Genomic DNA, 19,453 nt, shown 5'->3' with positions numbered 1-19,453 from the left:
ATTCTATTTTTTTTTATTTTTAGAAATTGATAAAGAGAAATAATTTCAATTATTTATATATTTCCTTTAGTCAATTTATATTGTTATTAATGATAAATTTAATGAAATTATATTTTAAATAATTAAAGATGAATTTTAAATTTATTTTAGAAATCAATTTCATTTTTTGTTTCCTACTAAATATTTAACACTTTATTTGACATTTTAACAAATTTTTTTAATCAAATAAATATATAGTTTTAAGTTGATGTCTAATTTTATGCATGTTACAATTTAACAACTAAACAAATAAAAAAAACATTGGAACTAAGGAGGTTGTAGTAAAATTTAATATTTATTATTTAATGACTTAAACTAACTTTAAGTTAAATTATACTTAAGTTGTTGACTTAAAATTTATTATTTTAAGTATTCAGATTGTTTGATAAAATTAACTTAAAATTTATTATAAATTATTAAATTGACATATTTATTTTCATAAATTATAGTTATGATAAAAGAGTCGAGTAACAATAGAGATCATAGAATAGCAAAAGAGATTGTAGAATAGTAAAAAAGATAGTACAGATAATTAGAATAAATAAGAATAAAAAAGTAAAATAAATATATAAATTTAATAATAAGTTAATTATTTTTATTTATTACTTAAAATTATTTTTAACTTTAAGTCATATCCTTAAGTTGTTTTACTGAACATATTTAATTTATTTAATGGTTTAAATTAAGTTATTAAGTCATTATAAGTTATTAAGTTGATTGGTCGAACACCCATCAAATTTGGATAATAAGTTAAAAAAAGATTCAAGTTTTAATCATTTTTTATTATGTAAAATTATTCTTAAATTTATATTACCAAGTTTTTCTATTTTTTTTTGAAAAAATATTTTCTCAAAAGAGAATTCATGGTTCTTTTAGTTTTTCTTCAAAACAAATAATCTCTATTTATTTTTTCCAAGCAAGGGACTCTCACTATGGTTCCAAGCCCCTTTTCAATATAACTATTCTATTTGTATTTTTATACTAAAAAATTATAAAAAATACAAATATTTCCTCTAACTTTCTTACGTCATCATATTTGCTTTGAAAAAAGGGGTTTTAGAATGTCCGTACTTATATATATATTTTATTTTTTTTATTTTTTAATATAAGATAATAAAAAAATAGCCAATTTAAAAAGCATATAAAACCCGATAGGGACGTATATGATCATCTAATTTCTTGACAATATAAATTTATGATAATTATATTTTTAAATAATTTAATTATGGACCAATCATAAAAAAAAAATACAAATATATGTAAAAATAGTATTTAATAGCCACATAGACATTCAATAATTTTTAATTTATAAATTTTATTAAAACTAAAATTCAAATGTGCTTGAATTTAGTTTTTAATAAAGCGTGGAAGTTGGGAAATATAATTAAAGAAAATTTAAAATATTAAAAACTACTTAAAATAAGATATATTATTATTATTATTAATTTTCCCGGCCCAACTGCTAGCTACGGACCGGTTCACTTTCCGGTTCGGTTCTTTTGTCTGCTGCCTTTTTGGCAACCTTTCTGGATTTTTGTTCACTGCTGTTCGCTGATCCAATCGCTCTCTCTCTCTCGAAACCAAAACCCTAAATCCACGGCTTCTCCCCGGAATTCATTGCTACTAAAAGCTCAAATTCAAATTTTGAAGCGTTCGATTCGACGAAGAATGAATTCCTCCGTGCACTGAGAATGACTTTCAATCCCGAGGTTTGATCCTTCCCCACCAAACCCTAATTCACAAGGTTCTCTGCAGAACTCATTCTTATCAAAAGATAATAACGCGACACAGAAAATCGGTTTCGGAGTTCCAAGGGGGAGGAATTCTGGTGTTTTTCGTGAGAATGACTTTTGATTAGAAGCAGGTCTTTTCGTTTGGAAGAATAATGAGTTCTAGCGTGAACTGAGAATGAGTTTTGAATTGGAGAAGGTCTGATCGCCAATCATGTGGTTTTCGTTCTGGAGATCCAGAGATCGGTTCTCCTTGGACGAACTCAGGTGCTCCGCTTCTCCCACTTCAATTTTGTGCATTTCGTGTGCATATGTGTGTTGGTTAGCGTCAATTGATGTGAATTTTACGAATTTTGACTGAGACTTGCATGTGAATGGGCTGTGGAGTCAATCTGGGTTGAAAATTTGAGTAAAGTCAATTGGTTTTAATTTTTTTTTCTCTCGCTGTATTATTATTATTATTATTATTATTATTATTATTATTATTATTATTTGTTTTCTCTGTGCATTGGGAAAAAAGGGGAATTGTAAATTAAAGATTCGAATTGGGTTTCGGAGCACATTTGTTGCATAGGAAATCCATTTGTGACTATCAAATAATATTTGGCAGTCATAACTTGTGGATAAAAGTAGTTTAATTGGCCGTTGTGTCTTTTATGAGTGTGTAGGGAACCTTTAATTTTAAAGTTTGTAAAACTGAGACATGAGTGTTGGAGTCTGATAGAAAGATGAGCTTCACTTGTATGTTTCTCAAGAACTTTAGGTCACCAGAGTATCAACATTTTATCTATTTGAAGATCTTCAACATGTGGTGGAGGCATTATTATTGCATTATGTATGGATGAGCTGTTTGGGCCTTTACAGGATGATGTCCTATGCATGTGTTGTTTTGTTCGGAGCATCGCTTAATTCTCTGTTAGGAACTACAGAGAAACTTTGTACTTGAATGGCTTTAAGATAAGTAGGACTAAACCGGGAATGTGAACATAACTTGGAAATGGAAAATAGATAAAAATTGATGCTAAACTGTTTTTTTTCTGGTCACATGGGGTTTATCATGTATCACAAAGGGGATATTGCATATAGAATTAGAACAGTGTGTTTAAAGTGAAGAAGTGCTTTTGGAGTGTTATGTGGTACTGATTTCAAGGGACACTTTTACTGGACAAGTTTAGGTCCTATTGTGCTTATGGGTAGAATGTGAAGTAGTTAAGAGATGACATGATATGATTATCAATTTAGTAGTGAAAAGGGTGCTAAGATGAGTGGCTGAATAAGTGAGTACAGAATAAGAAATGAATGCATTCACTACAGGCTAGATGCACCAATTGATGGAGGATGAAGGAGACTGGTCTAATTTGGTCTGGACGTGTTCCATAATGAGTGATGAATGCCCAAAGGACTAAAGCAAGAAAAAGAAAAAAAAGAATTTGGCTCAAGCTAGTGGAAAAACATATGATAGTCTTTAAATTAACTAAGGAAATGACCCTGTTGTGATGCAAAGATTGGATAAGCAGATGAGAAAGGTTTGGCTAATGGCTCCCCTATGGTTATTTTGATGCATTTGGAGAGGGCATAATGATTGAACTTTTGATGAGTAAGATCATTCAGATCGAAAGATGCAGGGTACCCTCATTAAGTCGCATTTGGAGTGGTCTAAGGTCCCCCTTGGGTTGGCTGATTGTACATTTTTATACGTCATAGATTCATAGATAGTTTAAATTGTGGATAAAAGGTTATAGTTCTGCTATTTTTTCTAGTGTTGGATATTTTCTTATTTCTTTGATGCCTTGTGCATATTTCCTGTGTATGTAGGATGTGCTCCCTTTTACTAAGTTCCTTTTATATGACTTTACTTTTGCCTATAAAAAAAAAATTTGAAAACTAAGGAAATGGCCCAGGATAGAGCTGAATAGTAGTTTTCATTTGGCCTTGCCCTAAATAGTTGGGAGTTAAGCATTGGTTGCTGCTGCTGTTTTGGTAGAAATGAGGATTGCTAGGCATCAACCTTACTTAACTATGCTTAAGGGATCCAAGGTTATCATTGGTTGGATTGTTATTATTATTTTTTGATTGGAAACAACAATGAAATATATTGAATTAGAAAATAAGAAATACAAAAGAAGGATGGAGAATCCTCCCACAAATGAAAACTAAACAAATGAATACCAAGAGCAAAAAGGTATATAGTAGTAATTACAAAAAGCAACCTCTCCTTACTAACCCACACCCTTGGAGCTAGACACCGCTAACCAATCTAGTTGAACCAAATTAAGGGGAATGCCTTTGAAAGTTGAGGTATAAGAAGCCCAAAAAGAAGCAAGGAAATGAATAGTGTCCTATAGAGCCTTTGAATTCCTTGCCTTGTCTTAAAAAATCCTAATATTTCTTTCTCTCCACACAACCCAAATTATAGCTATACAAGCGGATTGCCACAATACTAGTCCTCTCTTGGATCTTCCCAATCCCTTAAAAGTAATGGTCATCATGTCAAAAATGCTCCTCGGGGGGACCCAATCCATCTTGGCTATATGGAATAACCTGTGCCATAGCCCTATCATCAAAGGACAATGTAAGAAGAGATAATTTGCTGATTCTCCATGCTCCATGCACAACTTACAAATATCAGGATTGAGAGCTTTGTAAAGCCTTCTCAACTATATCAAATCATAAGTTTTTACCTTTTTTTGTGCATCATTGGTTGAATTATTTATAGAAACTGAGAATCTCTTTAAAATTAATTCAAAATTGTATTTTTTACATAAACAGATCCCTATTTAACAAATACACATAGAGCAAACAAAAAAGGAAAAAATACAAATATGGAAAAATTAAAATCACACAAATTACCCACAATTGGGGCCTCAATCTTTCCCTAATATCCTACAAATCACCATTCAAATTATACTGGATTTTCACACTCCCTCTTAAGTTGGATCATAGATATTAATCATGTCCAACTTGCAAATAAAATCTTCAAAATTTGATTTCTGTAACCCGTTGGTGAAAATATCGGCCAATTGTTATCTTGTAGGGATATAAGTCATGCAAATAATCCCTTTTCAATTTTTTCCTTTATAAAGTGTCTGCCCACTTCTATATGTTTGGTCTTGTCGTGCTGAACAGGATTATGAGAAATACTAATTGCAGCTTTGTTGTCACAATAGAGTTTAATGGGGATCTCTATTGTAATGCGTAGTTCTTTCAATAGTTTCTGCAACCATAGTCCTTCACACATACCTTGTACAATTGCTCTGAATTCAGCTTCGGCATTGCTTTTGACTACTACACTCTGCTTCTTACTTCTCCATGTTACTAAATTCCCCCAGACATAGGTACAGTAGCCTGTAATAGACCTTCTGTCATCTGTTGATCCCGCCCAATTTGCATCTGTATAGATTTCTACCTTTTTACTATCACTCTTCTTAAAGAATAGTCCTCTCCTTGGAGAACCCTTTAGGTATTTGAGGATCTTATACACTGCTTCCAGATGACTTTCCTTTGATGAATGCATGTACTGGCTAACCACGCTTCCGGTGAAAGTAATGTCAGGTCTAGTGTGAGAAAGGTAGATCAGTCTACCTACTAGTCGTTGATATTTCTCTCTATCCACGGGTTTTCCGTCGCTTGCCGTCCTGTTTCTTGCCTTGATAGGGGTATCGCTTGGTTTGCATCCTAGCATGCCAGTCTCAGTCAACAAGTCAATTACATACTTTCTTTGGGAAATACTAATTCCCTTCCTTGATTTGGCGACCTCCATTCCTAGGAAATACCGCATCTAACCCAGATCTTTTACCTCAAATTCTGTGGCTAAGATCTTCTTCAACCTTTCCACTTCTCCTGTGTCATCTCTAGTGAGAATGATGTCATCGACATACACGATTAGAATGGTCATCCTTCCATCGTTGGATTGTTTGAAGAGCATAGTATGATCCGATTGTCCCTGTTGGTATCCTTGGTTCTTAATCACCTTTGCAAATCTATCAAACCATGCACTGGGTGATTGCTTAAGACCATAAAGAGATTTCTTCAATTTGCATACCCTGGTTTCTTCTTCTTCCTTATAGAACCCTGGTGGTAGCATCATAAACACTTCTTCTTCTAGTTCACCATTCAGAAAGGCATTCTTGATATCAAAATGATGGAGTGGCCAGTCGAGGTTTGCTACCAAGGATAAAAGAACTCGTATAGTGTTCAACTTTGCTACTGGTGCAAATGTCTCGGTATAGTCGATGCCATAGGTTTGAGTGAACCCCTTTGCAACTAGGCGGACTTTGTATCGTTCTACTGTGCCATCCGCCTTATATTTCATTATGAATACCCATTTACAGCCCACTGGTTTCTTCCCTCTTGGCAAATTCATCACTTCCCAAGTCCCATTTTTTTCCAACGCCCTTATTTCTTCCATCACTGCTTTTTTCCATTCTGGAATCTCCAAGGCTTCTTGAAAGTTTTCAGGAATTTGGATTCTATTAAGGTTAGTTGTAAAAGCACAACACTTTGCAGAAAGAGCATTATAAGACACAAATTTCGAGATAGGATGGAGAGTACATGAACGAGGTTGTTTCCTAAGAGCAATGGGTAAGTCATTTGTTACTTGATCAGAATTGTAGCCAGACTCTCGAGGGGTTGGAACTATCACCGGTTTTGACTTTTTTAGTGCTTTGGAGATGAGTGTCTCATTGAACTTCGATTTTGGCCTCCTTGAGTAGACAAGTGTTTCCCTATTTGTCTGTAATTGCGTATCTCCCCTTGAGTTTAAGTGTCCTTCTGTATTAGGCGAAGGGGTAGATATAAGGCACGGAGTGGATTCGAACATAGCAACATTGAGATAGTCAAAGGTTAAGGGTGGTCTAGTTTCACTCATGGACTCCCCCTGAAGCGAGTAATAGGGAGTATGCTAAAAAAATGTGACATCTAGGCTAACATATAGCTTCTGTGAAATTGGGTCATAACATTTGTAGCCCGTTTGTGTGGAAGAGTAGCCAAGAAAGACACATTTAAGCGCTCTGGGATCAAATTTGTTCCGCTTAGGTCCATGAGTGTGGACAAACACAGTGGACCCAAAGACACGAAGTGGAAGATGTGCATCGAGTCTAGAATGAGGAAAAAACTCTTGGAAGTTCTGGAGGGGTGTGACAAAAGATAGGACCTGACTAGGCATTTGATTAATAAGGTATGTGGCTATCAAAATGGAGTCACCCCAAAATTGTGAGGGCATGTGAGATGTAAACAGCAAAGCATGAGCAACTTCTAGAATATGTCTATTTTTCCGTTTTGCTGAGGGGTGTCAACGCAAGAACTTTGATGTATAATACCATTTTCTTGTAGATAAGTGCTCAAGGAGTGATTGAAATACTCAGTACCATTATCAGTACGAAGAATTTGAATTTTGGTGTGAAACTGAGTTTGTATTATAGAGTGAAAGTTCATGAAGACTGATCGAACCTCAGTTTTATCAGTCAACAAATATACCCAACATAGGCGAGTATGATCATCAATAAAAGTAATAAACCATTTTTTATGGGTCCTATTAGGGGTACGTGAGGGTTCCCATAGATCACTATGAATTAGAGTAAATGGTATGGATGGTTTATACTTAGATTTAGGAAAAGACGCCCGATGATGTTTGGCAAGTTCACACACTTCACACTGAAAATCCAATGAAGTTTTTGTACTTTCTTAACATGCTACAACTTGATTGGTTAGCGGCGTGTAACTAGAGTGTCTTTTCTCTTTTTGTACTTTCTTATATTTGATTTCCTGTAGTCTTGTTTTTCTTTGCTGGGAGGATTCCTCATCCTTCTTTTGTACCTTCTTTTTATCAATATATTCCTTTGTCGTTTCCTATAAAAAAAAAAAAAAAAAAATCCAATGAAGTTTTATTTGAACATAGTGAAGGAAATAAATGTTTTAAGTATTGAAAACTAGAATGACCCATCCTTTTGTGCCATAACAAAAGTTCACTATCCTTAGGATGAGATGCATAATTACAAACAGTAGGAGGACACTGTCCAAGCACATCAGTTTCTTCGAAGTAATATAGACCCTCACGTTCCTTAGCACTGCCAATTGCCTTTCCCGATGATAGGTTCTGAAAAACACAATGAGATGGTAGGAATTTAGCTGAACAATTAGACTTTTTGGTTAACTGGCTAATAGACAGCAAATTGCAAGATAAATTAGGTACATGTAGGACAGGGTTGAGAGTAATAGACTCAGAAATACGAATGCTCCCTTTGCCAGCAACTGGTGATAAAGTACCATCTGCAATTTTTACTTTTAAATTACCGGCACAGGAAGAGTATGTAGAAAATAAATGATGAGCATCAGTCATATGATTAGATGCACTAGAGTCAATAATCCAGGGAGTCATCTGAGACATGGTGCTAAGTGTTGTCAGAAAGGTACCTTTTTGGGCCAAAGAACCAGAGGAAAAAGTGGTAGAAGATTGACCAGAGACTTGGAAATTAGAAAAAAAGCTCATATAATTTCGCAAGCTGATTGGAATTAAACCCCACACTAGAAGTTGACTGACAAATTTTTGTGGGTGTTTTGTCTGCCTGGGTTTCAGTGGAGGCTTGATGACTATGGGCTTTATTGGGCTGTCTGGGCTTCCAATCTGCGGGCTTGCCATGTAAAGTCCAGCAAGTGTCTTTAGTGTGGCCTAACTTCTTACAATGCTCACAATAAGTCCTCTTGGACTGTTTTGGGCTTGGCCCACTAGATCCAGCATCATGAGGCCCACTAGATCCAACATAAGGCCCACGTCTAGCTGCAGCATGAGGCCCATGAGGCCCACGGGTTAAAAGGGCTGAAGCCTCAGGCCCAAATGAGAGATCCAGCATCACTCTCCTTCTGCTTTCCTCTTGCCGCACTTCAGAGAAGACCTCTCGGATGGAGGGCAATGGCCGACGACTGAGAACCCTGCTCCTAACGTTGTCAAGCTCGCAGTTTAACCCCGCTAGGAACTCGAAGACCCTCTCGTTCTCCATCTTCTTCTTGAAGCGCACACTGTCACCCGTGCACTCCCACTCCTCTTCGCAGTTGAGATCGAGATCTTGCCACAAACCCAACATCCCGATGTAGTATTCCGTGACTTCTTGATCTCCTTGCTTCATCTGCTAGAGTCGTGTCTTGATTTCAAAGATTTGGGAAGCATTCTCGGCATCGGAATACGTTTCCCGTATCACATCCCACATATCCTTTGCTGTTGGGAGGAATATGTAAGTTCTGCCAATGGCTGGCTTCATGGAGTTAGTCAAGCATGAGGTGATAAAGGAGTTTTTAGACTGCCATTTCTGGGATGCTGCTACATCGGTCGGAGGTGGTCGCCGAGTCTTGCCGGTAAGAAGCCCTAACTTTTCCTTTCCGTCAATAACAAGCTTAATTGCTTGCGCCTACTCTCTGTAATTCTTACCGTTCAATTTTTTGATGGTAAGATGGAGTGGGGAGTTGTCGAATGCACCGACGGGACCCATTGAGGAGTGTATCTCCTACACTATTTCATGGGTTGCCGACTGACTGAACTCATGGTTGTTTCCTCTTTGGGCAGCCATGGACTGATTAGGGTTTTAGAGCAAACCTTGCTCTGATACCATGTAGAAACTGAGAATCTCTTTAAAATTCATTCAAAATTGTATTTTTTACATAAACAGATCCTTATTTGACAAATACACAGAGAGTAAACAAAAAAGGAAAAAAAATACAAATATGGAAAAATTAAAATCACACAAATTACCCACAATTGGGGCCTCAATCTTTCCTTGATATCCTACAAATCACCATTCAAATTATACCAGATTTCCACATTATTAGACAAAGAAAAAAATAAAAACCTCGCCTATTGATATCTAATTTAAGTTGAGGATAATTATTGACAAGATTTATGCATTCTCTATTTCTTTTGCAATCATCTTGTAATTTTCTGTGTCTTGTCCTTGAACACTCAACGCTATGGTTTCATATCTCAACTTTTGTGAACCTTTTGATTTATGATAGTTCTTAAGTTTTTTTTTCTTTTAAAGGAATCAAATGTTTAAAATCTATCCTTGTGTTGTGATCCATTGCAAACTCTAAAGCAAGGAAAGAGGTTTATTATCATTATATGTTATGTGCATATAGCATAATAGTGACATGTTAATATGTCAATTCTTTTGAAAAAATGGATTTGATATTATGCAGAATGATAACTGAAAATTATATAGATGCATGATATATTTTTGGAGTCCCACTTAATGCTCTGCATGGACTAATGAACAATCCCCACATGTATAGACATGCCACATAATGATGCAAGGCTCAAATGCTAGTCTTGAGTACATGTATCTTTTAGGTGTCTGATCCTTTAGGCCTACAAATTTTGGGATTTATGGATTTGGCTAAAAAGGATCTCAATTATGGTATAGACACTTAAATACAACATAATAAGAAAATGCAACATAATAAAAGGAAAAAAAATCAATTAAATATAAATAAGAAAAAAAGAAGAAGATATTTTTGACAAGAACTATTCTTTTCTATGCTATCACCTATATAAAAAAAAAAAAGAAGATATTTTTTATTAGAACTATTCTTTTCCATTCTATCACTATCTTTTCTTTCTTATAAATGTTCACTTCCAACAAACACTCATTTTTCAATATAATTATTTGTTCAGAAAAAAAAAATTAATCAAAATCAAATAACCAAATCCAAAGTAAAGTATGAGTATCTGATACGGATCTGATTGATACCCAAATGCATGTCATGTCAACATGGGTAAGTTGGAAGATTTGGGTATCATAGGTTCAAACTATTATTTTAGAAATAAGGCCTTTTAGGTTTATTTATGGTGTCGAATATCTTAGCTCTATTTATAATGACTTGGAAATATTATTTTTATTCAATGTTATGGGAGTCCAACAATGAGTGTTGGATGTCCAATGTTTTTTGTTTTATTTATCAGAAACACACTAATGTTTTTTTGATAGGCAAATATATATGTATGTATGTAAGAAAAGTGCCATTGGTGAATACAATACACCGGAAGCATACATGTGAGAACACAAAAGATGCAAATTATAGCAATTACAACCCCACACTAGAACTTGGACCATAACCACTATAAAATCTATCAATGATAGTGGGCTTGTTTGACCGTCAACTAAAGATACCCACGAGACCACATGTATATTAGAAACGCATTTATATTTTCTATTAGTTAAAAAGATCAAGAAGGATGAGATATATCTCCGCAAGATACAGTTCTAATCAAGACAAAAGAAGGAACTCCTTAATGAGGAGCCTTACAAATTCAAATTGAGCTACCAAAAATAATTACAAAAAATTGAGAGCAAAACAAGAACAAACAATATTTACAACTCAAAGGAGGCAAAAAGTCTCCAACAAAAGACACCAAATGCTTTGTTTCTCTTTTATCTAGAAAGTTCATTACTTGATCGGTTAAGCAAGAAGCCTAATGTCCTAACTCTGTGACCATATCAAATACTTGGTGTAGATACCTATCAAGCCTTTATGAACCTCCTTCCTTCTTAGCTGCCCATGAAATGACAACAATAGAATCTCCCTCCACCACAAGATTGGACAAGACCAAAGCTTATGCTTGCATGAGACCCTCTAGCAAAGTAAGAATCTTAGCTTCAATAGAAAAATGCTCACCTATAGGTTTAGAGCAAGCTTTTATTACTAAGCCTCAAGTATCTCTAATTGCTCTACCAATCCAAGTTGCCTTTGGGTACCCAAAGAGCATCTATTTAAGTTCAACTTACTACTACCTTAGTTGGTGGTGACCATACCTTAGAGGTCTTCACAGCCAATTGTCTGCACACATCAACATGATTAGGGCATAGCTAGCTACCATTCATGGAGGTATAAGATTTCCTACAAAAGAAATGAAACGTCTAGGTCCAAGCTTTTCTAATGCATACACTGCATGATTGCCTCAGCAAGTGAGGAGCCCAAGAGAGGAGACATCCCTACTCTAAAGAAATATCAATCATTTGGCTCAACCACCCATCAAACTTTCATAGTCCTCTTTCTTTCCTAGTCTCCCATAATATCATAATATCAGAATCTCCTTCCACTAACAGTTTAGAGAGGCCCAAAATGTTGGCCTGCAACAATCCTTCCAAGAATGCTCTATTGGGGCAAATTCTTGTTTTTTGGTTTGTATTTTCCACATCTTTCTTGAAAGATAGTTCATCCTTCCTTCTACTTTCTCTTTCTCTCTTTTGGCAATGAAGTGCTTTTTCCTATTAAAAAAAGACACTGCGAGCTTTGACCTCGAGGTTTGTATTGAACCTAGGATCAAGAAAATGCCTTAAGACTGGACAAGTAAAATCAGATATGAATCACAAATGTATGATTCTTCAGTGCTTCACATCAGTAGTTTATTGTTTTATTTCTTAAACTTAGCTTGTTCATGAAAGATTTGAAGAAGCAGGACATATTGAAATTGAATACCTAGGCTTGTGTTTAAATTTAATGACACAATTTTTCCTTAAAATTTTTTAATGATTTTTATATAACCATATTTCTTTGATTGTTGTTTTCCTAAGTTTTATTATTTTGGTTTTTTGATATCTCAAATAAATTATGTTGCATATGGCTTACATTGTGACACTTAGGCTTTGCTTCATTGGGTTATGACAAACTTTGGCTCTGCCTTCTACCTTTTAAAATTATGGTTATGTTAGAGTTGGAAAATAAGCTTGAATTCTTCTCAGAAGGTGGGAAGTTTTCTCTCTTTCTCTTTTCTTCATTTTGTGTTATTTTGTATCCATTGGAAGGAACTCTAATCCTTCTTTATATTTATTCTTCCAATGCAATGAAATGGTTGTTTTTGATTAAAAAAGGGAAAAACTTACAACATATTTAAGTTATTTTCCTCTTGATAAATGTGAATCCTGGAGTTTATTGGCATCTCATTTTTTTCTTCATGAGCTTTGTCCCTCAGTATGCTTCTCATGTAGTCATGTGATGGTGTTCCATCTCCATATTAGGACATCTTAGCCTGGTGTTGTTTTGAAGCTCAATTATTTCATTATATTTGTATTTTCCTTTTTCTTTTCATTAGATTATATCATTTATTGCTTTTCTGGGTGCAGACACTTGACTTATCAGCTGATGAAAATTCAAATTGTTAATGAGGTCAACAAGGTATTCACTTTGCCACAGCAAAATGCTTTCAGTGCCTTTGCCTTTCAGGTATATGATTTACTCACTTTGTCCTCCATCATGAAGGATTTTGTTGTTGAGGCGCTGAGGTCAATTGCGGAGTTGATAACATATGGTGACCAGCATGACCCAGCCTTTTTTGAGTGAGGCTTTTTGATTCTTGGTGTTTCTGAATATCACTGTTTTGGTTTCAAACTTGCAGCAATTTTTTTTTCATTCTGACTCCTCTGCAGGTTTTTCATGGAGAAGCAGGTCATGGGGGAGTTTGTACGTATATTAAAAATAAGTAGAAGTGTGACTGTTTCACTTCAGTTGCTGCAGACGATGAGTATTATGATCCAGAACTTAAAAAGTGAACATGCTATATGTAAGATGTTGTCAATAGAAGTGAACTTGTTTAATCCTTTTTTATTTTATTTTAATTTCTTTTAGTCTTTTGTTTTTTTGGTTTCTCCATTTCATCCTAACACTATTGGATGGTTCTGGTGGAAAATTTTTGCAGACTACATGTTCAGCAATGAGCATATTAACTACCTTATAACTTATACCTTTGACTTCCGCAATGAAGAGCTATTATCCTACTACATATCCTTCTTAAGGTTCGTTGTTTTGATTTCCTTGTATTTGTATTGTTCAATTTATTCTTATCTGCCACTGTTATTATTATTTTTTCTTTGATCAGAAACAAAAGATGTATATATTTATATTAATGAAAACGAGGGAAGGATAAGGAATCCTCCCTACGATTACAAAAAACCTTATAATAATATGGTTGACCTCCTCTACAAAAAACCTAATGTATATATTTATATCTGCCACTGTTATATTTCTTGATATATATATATATTGCTGATATATTGCACTAATTGCATGTATTTTGGCATTTGAAGAGCAATAAGTGGAAAGCTGAACAAGAATACAATTTCTTTGCTTGTGAAGACTCGAAATGTAAGTTCATTCCGGTTTTTGTAATTGTTCTATCATACCACTTTAATTTTTTTTATAATTATTAAGTGTTATTTGATATCTATGGCTTAATAGCTGTATGTGACTGGAACTCAGTTGCATCTAATACTTAGGACATAGACGCACACCCCACCCACACCCACACCCACGTGGGTGTGTATGTTTATATGAATGCCTATCAAGTGGGACCGCCTAAGTATACAGGATTTATATAAAGGGCACTGCAAAGATTGGGAAATTCTATTAATTAGGTAGTCTAAAATCTAAATAATCTAAGAAAGTTGTTTGGTTTCCACAATGCACTTGGAAAGGATCATGTAATTGTGGGTTTGTACTGTGGCATTAATACTTTTCTATTTTCAAGTAATTAAGCATCCATTGGCAAATAATAACTCCATCTGATCATGAAGAGGTAAATTATTATGTTGGCATTATTATTAACTGGTTGTGTGGGGCAGCCACTGCAAGCCTTCAAGGTCCTTGAAAATTGGACACTTGGTTGCTCAAAAATCCGTGGTACTGCTGGAGGTTTGGGTTGTTCTTATTATTGTATGCCTAGTTTGGCTAAATACACAGTGGATCAGTTGGCTAAATGAGGGGTTTCACAGTCTGTGCTCTTCACGGGGATTTCATGCCACCTTGTGTTGGTTCTTCTTCTTTGTTTTTGTGTCTATGCTGGATCTTTTGCTTTGCCTTTATATTCCTAGCTTGAAGGCTCATCCTTCTTTTACTTTTTGATTCATTTTTAACGGATTGATGGTTTGTTTCCTATCTCAAGAAAGGGGGGAAAACAGAAACCTCTGCAAGCCTAGGGCATTAGGCAGATGGTGGGTGGTTTGACTAGTGACACAATGCCTAGATGACTGCATAGCAGTTGTTGTCTGGCTACTCTGGAGAAGAGTTATATCTTATATCAATTTTGCAAGCATTAAATAGTTGGCCAAGGTTGCTTAGAGCCTTAGACTATTTTCTCCCTGTGTTTCTTATTGTTGTTTTCTGCCTTCCTTTTTGGGCATGTAGGATGAAGTAGTTTCTTTCCCACTGTATGTTGAGGCAATACGGTATGCCTTCCATGAAGAGAACATGGTCCGCACTGCAATACGTGCTTTGACACTAAATGTTTATCATGGTGAGTTATTATCTTTTCATCTCTGCTGTTTCCCTTTTTTTTTTATGATATATTTCTGTTTGAAACCCAATTATTTTATTGAATAACAACGTTTTAATTCCACAATGTCCTTCTATTGGTTCTCAGTTGGAGATGAATCTGTAAATAGATATGTTACTACCACACCTCATGCGGCTTTTTTTTCGAACCTGGTTACATTTTTCCGGAAGCAGTGCATCAATTTAAATGGATTGGTCTCTGATGCTTCAAAGTAAGAATTAGCACAGTCTATTGCGATGACTAAAAAATATATTATTTTCTACTAAGTAAAATTTGGTTACTGAAACAGGAATCCAGGTCCAGAATCGACCTCTAGTATACTTGTTGCTGTAGATGAAATTGAGGACAATCTTTACTATTTTAGTGATGTTATTTCTGCTGGGATTCCTGATGTTGGGAGGTTAATAACAGACAACATTTTGCAGCATTTGATATTTCCATTGCTTCTTCCTTCTCTAAGGATGGAAGCTGTAAATGTATGGATCTTCATCTGTTCTTTTCTTTACTTTTCCTCTTTCTTTTTCCTTTTAAGAAAATTTATTTTATGGTTGTGGGATGAGGAAGAAAAGAGGTTTTGGGGCGGGTGGGGGTCTTGGGGCACTGGGGGGTTGGTTTGGTTTCAAGTATTTGTTGTAGTTCACTCTCTTCAGTATACTTTTTGTTTTTACCTAACCTTTTGTGATTTGTGAATCCAGGAGATGCAGATCAGTGCTGTCACTTCTCTGTATTTACTTTGTTGCATCTTGCGCATAGTTAAAATCAAAGATCTGGCAAATACTGTTGCTGCTTCTCTTTTTTGTCCATTAGAGGCTTTTATAAAAATTTCTGAGACTAAACTCAATGGCTATATATCTGGTCATGGTTTTACTCACGAAAGAGAACAGTCAGACAGTGATAATCTTGATACAAAGGTGGAGTCTGGAAGTTTAAGAGTTACCACATCAAACTTGCCTGGTTCTTCACAAAGTCATCAAGAAGATGTTGCCTTGCAGCGTAGTTGTAGTGGTGCAAGTTTGGCTTTAAGGTAAGATGATCTCATTAGTTTCAGTTAACTTCAAAATTTCCATATACATATTTTCTCTATAAAAAGTATAAATGTATAAAATCACTATATAAATCTTTCTATCATTCTAGCTATCTATTTAAAGGGAGCAAACCCTAGCATACAGGAGGTATGCACAGATCAGCCAAAAATAAAAGATAAAAAGTGAAGGGCCTAAACCAACAGCCCCAGCCTGTCAATAAAATCAAGAAAAGATAAATAACCAACAGCCCAAGCCTACCAACAGATTTGTTAGACCAAAAGAACAAGGACTTGAGAATCTGATCTTTCAAAGCTAACTGTGACAGCTCCATTCTCTAAAAAATTCTCCTGTTCCTTTCCTTCCTAGTGCATCAGAATAAGCGCAGTAGAGCTGTTTTCCAGACTTCTTGACTTCTGCACAAAGCTGCCTCGCTAGTGAATGGAAGGACTCCTTAACTGAGTATCAACAAACAATACTAAAAATAAAAAATTAGCAAGGCCCTCAGGCTTTAGGCGACAGGGCAATGAATATGAAGACGAGTAGTTGTCTCCTTATTTCCTTCATAAGAGGTAGTAGTTAAGAAGGATTCTACCCCTTCTCATATATATTCTAAACTCAACTGCAGGTTAAACCTCTTTCTAACGTTATTATCAGTTATTGTAAGTTCAAATTATGCTTGAATACTACTTTCTGCTGCTCCATAAATGTGGAACTGGAAACATATAACTGGTTAATAATTTTTTTTTTCACTTGATTTCTATCCTAACTGTTAGGCCTTGCTTATGAGCTTCAGATGGTCTTATGACTAGGAATTTGTAGGACAACAACAATAATAGCAATGAAGCATTAAATCTAAAGTATTTGGAGTTGACTTCATGAATTCTTTTTCCTTCTTTTAGCTCTCTCTAGGGTCATGTCCTTCATTGAATTAAAAATCTAACATGTCATTTCTAGCTCCCTCGAGCCAAATAATTTTGGTCGTCCTGTTGTACTTGGAGAACCTTCAATTTGAATTAAATTGCTCCGTACCAACACATTTTTAATCTTTGTTGCACATGTCTGAACCATCTTAAACATTTCTCTCAAACCTCTAAAACCTTAAAAATTGCATTTACTTCTCATTCTACCTTTCTTGTTTTGTCACTCTTTAACCTTAATTTTTGATTTTGGCTTTGCTCTTTTTCCTGACACACTGAGCTTGTTTGGCGGCTGCAAATGATTTTTTTTTTCTCCAGAAATGATTTCATCTTGGCATATGAAAATAATGGGCATGTTTGATTCTCTGTTTTCAATTGTTTAAGAGCTTGCTTTTTCTAAAGCATGACAAATAATATTTTAACATTTCCCAAATATAATTTATTGTTAAAAAATGTTTCCATAAACAGTTTTTTCAAAATGTTTCCATAAACAGTTTTTTCAAAATGTCTTGCCCAACATGCTTTTTGTGTCATATTTCTTTGTTTTCATAAACATAAAACTGTTTACATTTTCTCTATCATCCAGGTCCATTGTTCTTGACTAACTCAATATTCCAACTCATAAAGCATGCTAGGAATTCCTGTTTCTATAGATTGGAAGTTCCCCTGAAAGTTGAGTCCTGGACTTATATGCAGATTTCTTAATTTTCTGTTCATAAATCAAGCAAGAAAGCCTTTTTTTCAGTAACCTTAAACTTCTGACACCTAATTCCTCTTCTATTCCAGGAGTGCATAACAAATCATCTTTTAACAGATTCTGCCTCTTCCACCTCATTATTCTTTTCCCCATTCTTTCTCTGATTCCATTGCAAAGTACCTACTGAGCACCTCCATGACAGTGATAAACAAGAAGAAAAGGGGCTCCCTTACCTCAACCCCCTAGTACTCTTAAAAAGATGTGCTGTGGTCCATTCAAAAGAACCGAGAATCTAACAGTTAAAATGCACCATATGATTCAGCTCACCCACTTTTGCCCAAGCCCAGTTGACTGGCATATGCAAAAGAAAGTCCCAGTTAAGGTGGTGGCATCCCAAAAAAACCTGCAACTGTTTGCAAAATGAAATGTAGTTGTTAAAAATGTATGTTCCACAATGTAATACTATTATATAATACATTTTTTGTAAAAGTGAATGTGTATCATATGTCCGCAACTTATTTTAACTGTACCTTACATCATATTAAAGGAAAGAAAAAAAGCAAAAAACACGAGACAGTGTATGGGTTAAAAATATGCTCTGAAATACCAAGTACATGACCTTCTATCACTTTCTTCGTTGTAAGATTTCTTGGGAACAAATTATGTACTTCAGGATGATTAATGCACATTCCAGATATCTTGATGAAATAGAGATGCCTCACAAAAATCAGAATATGGTTCTATTGTTGCTTGCGGATTTCTTATCTTTTTATTAGATACTTTGCCTGGTAGATGATTCTCTGAGTTGTGACTATGCTGGAGAATTTTGATGTTCAATTTTTTTCCTTGACCATCACTCATTTGCGTTTTTTTGGGCCATGGCCAGGACTGCATTAATCAAGTAGCTTATTTGTTTCAGGGAGGTCTTGCTTTCTTATGTCAATAATGGGGATGATATGCTAGTTTTGGGTTCTTTGAGTGTGATAGCAACTTTATTGCAAACAAAAGGTTATACTACTAAAATTATTAAGTTATTCAGTTAAGTCTCAGTCTCACTACTGGTTCTGTTACTGTTTACTCATCCAATTTCTATGTTTGTAGAACTGGATGAATCGATGCTAGATGCACTTGGAATTCTTCCACAGCGCAAACAACATAAGAAACTGCTGCTGGTAAGTGTTGTAATGATGGTAATTTCCATTAATTTTTGAAAACAGTGCTTTGGTTTAGTACTTGGTGTTACAGGTTTGTTTGATGCCCTTCATAATTCATGAACTTTTGTTATTGAAAGTTAGTTTTTTGTTATGGAGTTTCTAGCAGATTGTCAGTCAAAATGCATGTACTACTTCAATTTTGTTAATTCCTGTTACATCTTGCAAGAAGCTTTGTAAAAGTAGATTTTTCACTACTAATAGGAAAAGTCTATATGATTAAAGGAATGCAGAGTTGTGTCAATAAGTTGGGGAGCAGATCTTTGGACGGGATGGAGTAAAATTGCTCCTCTCCATTTCTTTTGGTGAGTGGGGTGAGGGTTTGGTTGGAATGAGGTGTTTGAAAATTTTTTAAGGCTATGTAATAGATGTTCATATTCTGTTTGGGAATATATTGTCAGTGGACACTGCCAGAGTTTGGAAACCTTCCTATACTTGTGAAGATGTTAGAAACTTTTCCTGCTTAAGTTTTTATGGTGAGGCATGGTGTCAGGTGCTTATAGGGATTCGAGTACTAGTAAG

General features: G+C 35.1%; 1 protein-coding gene across 4 annotated transcripts in view; it reads left to right on the top strand.

Moving 5' to 3' along the window:
• Positions 1-1,562: 1,562 nt before the first annotated feature.
• The window catches only part of LOC100253058 (protein TRANSPARENT TESTA 9), a 50,556-nt gene continuing 32,665 nt past the window's right edge, over positions 1,563-19,453 (top strand). For 3 of the 4 annotated variants that reach the window (XM_019223087.2, XM_010658591.3, XM_010658590.3), the window contains exons 1-12: positions 1,564-2,036; positions 12,878-12,929; positions 13,014-13,090; positions 13,181-13,314; positions 13,450-13,546; positions 13,838-13,895; positions 14,934-15,042; positions 15,169-15,292; positions 15,371-15,557; positions 15,777-16,105; positions 18,640-18,728; positions 18,822-18,892. In XM_019223087.2, the coding sequence (XP_019078632.1) occupies positions 1,984-2,036; positions 12,878-12,929; positions 13,014-13,090; positions 13,181-13,314; positions 13,450-13,546; positions 13,838-13,895; positions 14,934-15,042; positions 15,169-15,292; positions 15,371-15,557; positions 15,777-16,105; positions 18,640-18,728; positions 18,822-18,892 (1,380 nt within the window). In that variant the 5' untranslated portion in view covers positions 1,564-1,983. Of the gene's footprint in view, positions 2,037-12,877; positions 12,930-13,013; positions 13,091-13,180; positions 13,315-13,449; positions 13,547-13,837; positions 13,896-14,933; positions 15,043-15,168; positions 15,293-15,370; positions 15,558-15,776; positions 16,106-18,639; positions 18,729-18,821; positions 18,893-19,453 lie in introns of all 4 variants that reach the window. The other variant, XM_010658593.3, reaches the window with a different exon arrangement.

Source organism: Vitis vinifera, chromosome 11, assembly GCF_030704535.1.
Source record: "Vitis vinifera cultivar Pinot Noir 40024 chromosome 11, ASM3070453v1".
Lineage (NCBI taxonomy): Eukaryota > Viridiplantae > Streptophyta > Magnoliopsida > Vitales > Vitaceae > Vitis > Vitis vinifera.
Note: the sequence above shows the minus strand (reverse complement) of the source record. Positions and strands in the feature narration are given on the sequence as shown.